The sequence below is a fragment of the Nicotiana sylvestris genome, chromosome 10, assembly GCF_000393655.2.
Source record: "Nicotiana sylvestris chromosome 10, ASM39365v2, whole genome shotgun sequence".
NCBI classification, from domain to species: domain Eukaryota; kingdom Viridiplantae; phylum Streptophyta; class Magnoliopsida; order Solanales; family Solanaceae; genus Nicotiana; species Nicotiana sylvestris.
In genome coordinates this window covers 65,414,040-65,419,872 of record NC_091066.1, presented here as the reverse complement: position 1 = coordinate 65,419,872, position 5,833 = coordinate 65,414,040, and the positions used below count along the sequence as shown (strand labels likewise).

General features: G+C 45.9%; 1 protein-coding gene across 1 annotated transcript; it reads right to left on the bottom strand.

Moving 5' to 3' along the window:
* Positions 1–926: 926 nt before the first annotated feature.
* LOC104238729 (uncharacterized) lies at positions 927–4,777 on the bottom strand. Its single transcript, XM_070159054.1, has 3 exons — positions 4,385–4,777; positions 3,014–4,043; positions 927–2,062 (listed from the first exon to the last, which is right to left on the bottom strand). The coding sequence occupies exons 1-3, from the start codon at positions 4,775–4,777 to the stop codon at positions 927–929; spliced, it is 2,559 nt and encodes an 852-aa protein (XP_070015155.1).
* Between the last annotated feature and the right edge of the window lie 1,056 nt (positions 4,778–5,833).

Below are 5,833 nucleotides of genomic sequence, written 5' to 3'. Positions count from 1 at the left end.
CCTTTTTTTGAAATATTTTGCCAGAGTTTCCTTTGTAATTAGACTTATCTACCTGTCAGAGAGCCCCCAAAACATTATTTCCAAGCACCATTACGCTATCCCTATTATCCCTACAACTGGTATACAATTTATTACCTCAACACCTGCATATAATTTGGCCACTTCAATGAGTTCCATGTAGTCCAACCACTTCAATACACTATACGCATTTCAATTAATCATTACCAATCTACACTATCTTTAATAATTCAATTATCACATGAGTTCTTACAAAACTTTCACTTACCAAAAAGGGGCTTGCGCATGACTCAATTAATCACAACACATACAATTCTTGCACAACTTGAGGAGTTACAATAGTAAAGCATTTGGGGAAAAATATGGGGTGTCTTTGCACCAGATTGAACACAACATCAATTTACTTAGAGACAAGAGTTCGCACGATCACTACTAGACTTGTTCAAACAGATGGGGATATTTTTCTTTCATTTCACTTTCCGCTTCCCACGTGGCTTCCTCGACTTGTTGACTTTTCCATAACACTTTATGTGAAGCAACTTCCTTGTTTCTCAATTTGTGGACTTGCCTATCAAGAATAGCGACCGGAATTCTTCATATGATAACTCTTCATTGACCTCGATAGCCTCGATTGGCACGATGGTGGATGGGTCTCCAACCACTTTCTTTAAGATAGACACATGGAATACCGGGTGCACTAACGACATTTCAGGGGGCAATTCCAGTCTATAGGCCACCTGTCCTATCCTTTGAGTGACCCGATACAGCCCGACATATCTAGGACTCAACCTCCCTTTCTTCCCAAATCACATGACTCCCTTCATAGGAGATACCCTCAAGAACACCCAATCATCAACTTGGAATTCCAATTTTCTTCGACGAATGTCCGCATAAGATTTCTGGCGACTCTAAGCAGCTTTCAGCCTTTCCTGAATGATTCTAACTTTTTCCATAGCCTTGTGCACGAGATCCGGCCCTAACAATTCTGCTTTACCCACTTTGAACCATCCAATCGGAGACCTACATCTCCTCCCGTACAATGCCTCAAACGGGGCCATCTGAATGCTAACGTGGAAGCTGTTATTGTAAGCAAATTCTATAAGTGGCAAGTGATCATCCCAATTACCTTTGAAATCCAAGACACAAGCCCGTAACATATCTTCAAGCGTTTGAATAGTCTGCTCCGCTTGACCGTTAGTCTGCGGATGGAAAACCGTGCTGAGATTCACCTGAGTACCCAAACCTTGCTGAAATTTCTTCCAAAAATTAGCTGTGAACTGGGCCCCTTGATCTGAAATAATAGAAAGTGGAGTTCCATGAAGCCTTACTATTTCCTTGATATACAGTTGAGCATATTGTTCCCCAGTATCTGTGGACTTGACTGGCAAGAAGTGAGCTGATTTGGTGAGTCGATCCCCTATTACCCAAATTGAGTTGAACTTTCGCTGAGTGCGAGGTAATCCTACCATGAAATCCATGTTGATCATCTCCCATTTCCACATTGGTATTTCCACAAGCTGAGTTAACCCATTGGGCCGCTGGTGCTCAGCTTTTACTTGCTGATAATTCGGACATTTAGATACAAAGTCCGCCATACCCCTCTTCATACCATTCCACCAATAAATTTCCTTGAGATCACGGTACATTTTCGTAGAACCTGGGTGCACATAATACCTGGAATTATGAGCCTCCGCCATTATCCTCCCCCGAAGATTATCCACATATGTAACACATAGCCTACCTTGACATCGTAATACACTATCCTCACCACCGAGTGAAAATGTCGAAGTCTTGTTATTCAAAACTGCCTCTTTCATCTGTGCTAATGCTGGATCAATGAGCTGCTTTTCCTTGACTTCCGCTACTAGTGACGATTCTGCTCCATTACGCACCATAACCTTCCCCTCGTCTGAGGTCGAAATACGAACCCCCAGACTGGCCAATTGATAAACCTCCCAAGCCAAAGGCTTCTGATCCACTCCCAAATGAGCCAAACTACCTAGGGACTTCCGACTAAGAGCGTCGGCCACCACATTCGCCTTCCCTAGATGCTATAAAATATCCATATCATAATCCTTGATCAATTCTAGCCACCACCGCTGCTTTAAATTCAACTCCTTCTGCTTGAACAAATATTGGAGACTCTTGTGGTCCGAGAACACATCCACATGGATCCTATAAAGATAATGCCACCATATTTTCAAGGCAAATACAACTGCCGCAAGCTCCAAATCATGCGTCAGATAATTCTTCTCGTGATTCTTGAGTTGCCTTGAAGAATACGCTATAACCTTCCCATGTTGCATCAACACACACCCCAAACCGACCTTGGAGGCATCGCAATAAACCACAAATCCTTCTGTGCCTTCCGGCAAGGTCAATATCGGCACCGAGGTGAATCTCGACTTCAATTCCCGAAAACTTTTCTCACAAGCGTCGGACCAGTGGAACTTAACTGCTTTCTACGTCAACTTAGTCAAAGGGGAGGAGAGGGTGGAGAATCCCTCCACTAACCTCCGATAATACCCCGCTAAACCCAAGAAGCTACGGATCTCCGTCGGGGTCGTGGGTCTAGGTCAATCTTTTACTACTGCAATCTTCTGGGGATCCACCTGAATCCATTCACTGAAAACAACATGGCCCAGAAAGGTAACGGACTCCAACCAAAATTCACATTTTGAAAATTTAGCATACAACTGGTGCTGATAAAGGGTCTGCAGAACTGCCCTGAGGTGATCGGCATGATCCTCCCGGCTCCGCGAATAAACAAGGATGTCATCAATGAAAACAATCACAAAGGAGTCTAGAAATGGCTTGAAGACCTGATTCATAAGATCCATGAAAGTTGCTGGGGCGTTGGTTAGCCCAAAAGACATGACCAAGAATTCAAAGTGACCATAGCGAGTTCTGAAAGCGGTCTTAGGAATATCCTGTTCTCTGATCTTCAATTGGTGATACCCGGACCGTAGATCAATTTTGGAAAAGAACCTCGCACCTTGAAATTGGTCGAACAAATCATCTATCAGAGGCAAAGGATATTTATTCTTGATGGTGACCTTGTTAAGCTGCCGATAATCAATACACATCCGGAGCGACCCATCTTTCTTTCTGACAAAAAAAACCGAGGCACCCCACGGTGACACACTTGGCTGTATGAACCCCTTTTCTAATAAATCCTTCAGTTGTTCCTTTAACTCCCTCAACTCCGCTGGCGCCATTCTATATGGTGGAATAGATATCGGTCGCATATTTGGCAATACATCAATCCCGAAATCAATCTCCCTATCTGGCAGGATCCCTGGAAGCTTGTCCGGAAACACTTCAAAAACTCCTTCACGACTGGCACGGACTCGGGGACAGACACTTTTGAAGTGGTGTCCTCCACCTGGACCAAATGGTAGATACACCCTAATCATCTTCGAAGCCTTAAGGTAGGAAATAAACATACCTTTTGGCACCACACCATTTCCCTTCCACTCAATAACCGGCTCATTAGGGAACTCAAGCCTCATGACTCTCGTTCGGCAGTCAAGTTTAGCAAAGCACGAATAAAGCCAGTCCATTCCCATAATCACATCAAAATTCACCATTTCAAGATCAATAAGATCGGCCGTGGTAGCACGACCACATACTATGACAATGCAATTCCTATAAACTCGTGCGGTTGTAATAGAATCACCAATCGGAGTCGATACAGAGTACGACTCATGAAGCTGTTCGGGTTCTACACCAAAACATGAAGCAATGAATGGGGTGACATAAGACAAAGAGGACCCCCAATCAATAAGAGCATAACAATCAATGGCTTGAACAGACAAGATACCTGTAGCAACATCTGGGGAGGCCTTTGCACTCTGGCAACCACTCAAGGTGTAAAATCGGCTGGATACACCTCTACCATGAGCTCCACCCCTAACTACACTGCGCCCTGCTGGGGCTGGAGGATGCACAGATGATGTGGCAACTGAAGAACCAGATGACTGAGCAAATCCCCCATCCATGCCCTGACTGGGCGCACGACAGTCCTATTGGATATGACCTCTCGCCCACATCTATAACATACTGGAATATCCAAATAACAAGTCTTGGAATGGAACCTCCCACACTTGGGGAATGAAGACCTCCCCTGCTGCAGTGATTCCCCTCCGGGACGATCGGAATGATGGGGTCTCCTACTGTCTGAACCTGACCTCAAGTGACTGCCCTGCTGATAACTGTGCATTGATGGCAGTGCGCTTGCTGAGGACTGGGCATATGACTGGGACGACCCTGATGGCCCTCTCCCCGGAATTGGTCTCCCTGAGTAACCCGCTGATCGGGCCCTATTGCCACTCTCCCTTTCTGCCCGTATTTTCAACTTCCCAACCTCCGTGGCCTGAGCAAACCCCACAATCTTCCCATAATTCATATCTGAGTGTAAGGCCACTGTAGAAGCCTCATTCACCACCAAAGGACTAAGACCCTGAACGAATCGCCGAACTCGAGCATCCATGGTCGACACTAGCTGAGGAGCATACTTGGACAACCTCACAAACTCCATGTGGTACTTCCAAACACTCATACTACCCTGTTTGAGGACCTCAAACTCTGTGTCACGGGCCGCCATTGTCTTGGCAGGCAAGAAGTTGTCCATGAATGCATCTACAAACTCATCCCATCTAGCCGGAGGTCTTCCCTCCCCACGAGAATCCTCCCACATCTCGAACCATAAATACGCTACTCCCCTCAACCTGTATGAAGCCAACTCAGCCCCTTCCATCTCCGTGGCCTTCATCACTCAAAGGGTCTTATACATTTCATCAAGGAATTCCTGTGGATCGGCCTCTGGGTCTGTGCCCGTGAACTCTGGAGGGGCCAACCGCAGAAATTGGTTGACTCTGGAGCTGGCGGAATCTCCCTGTCCGCTGGGGGGTGCAGGGGCATCATGAGATTTCTGGGCCTGAGTGACCACTAACTGGGTCAACATATGGATGTCTCCTTTAAGGTCCCCATCAAAAACCCCGGGACCGGAAGCTGGAATTGCATCAAGATTAGGAATATCAGCGGGAGGGATGGTAGCACCCTCTGCCGCAACTAGAGCAGGAATACTTGGATCTGGAATAGATGGGCCAGGCAGATTCGAGACCGGGGAGTCACTCTCACCCACGACATCAGGTACATGATTCACAACCACACTTGGGGTGGCATTGGCCCCAAGGCTGAGTCTAGCTCTCTTCTTAGGTGACATTACTGAAAATTTGGAACATAGCACGAGTTAGACGTAAATACTTCCACTTTTCACTTCACCGCAGGATATAGAGTAACAAAGAAGAAGGTAATTTCCTAAATGCCCATGTAGTCTCCAACTTATAAATGTGGTCGACAACACACCGATAAGGAGGATTCTACTAGACATGGCTCCGAGACATCCTAGGACACTTTAAAACCTTAGGCTCTGATACCAAGTTTGTCACGCCCCAAAAACCGAGGGGCGTGATCGGCGCTCGACCGGGTAGCCTAGCCAAGCGAACCTGGGTGCCTTTCCTATTCCACGTGATACCCTATGTTTCCATCACCCATTAACCAAGTGAAATAGCCATTTATAAATTTAAACACATTCTTTTACATAACATACATAATTACTTAGCGTGGTTTACAAGTTATACTACCCAAAATACATAAGTACATAACCCACGTTTCCTATCTATGGAGCCTCTAAATACAACTGAAGAATAATACGGAAATGCCGGCAACAAGGCTCCGGCTATACCTTACACAAATACCAAAATAGGACTCCGGGAAGAAAAGCGGCATGAGCCACGCATGGCCCCGAGAG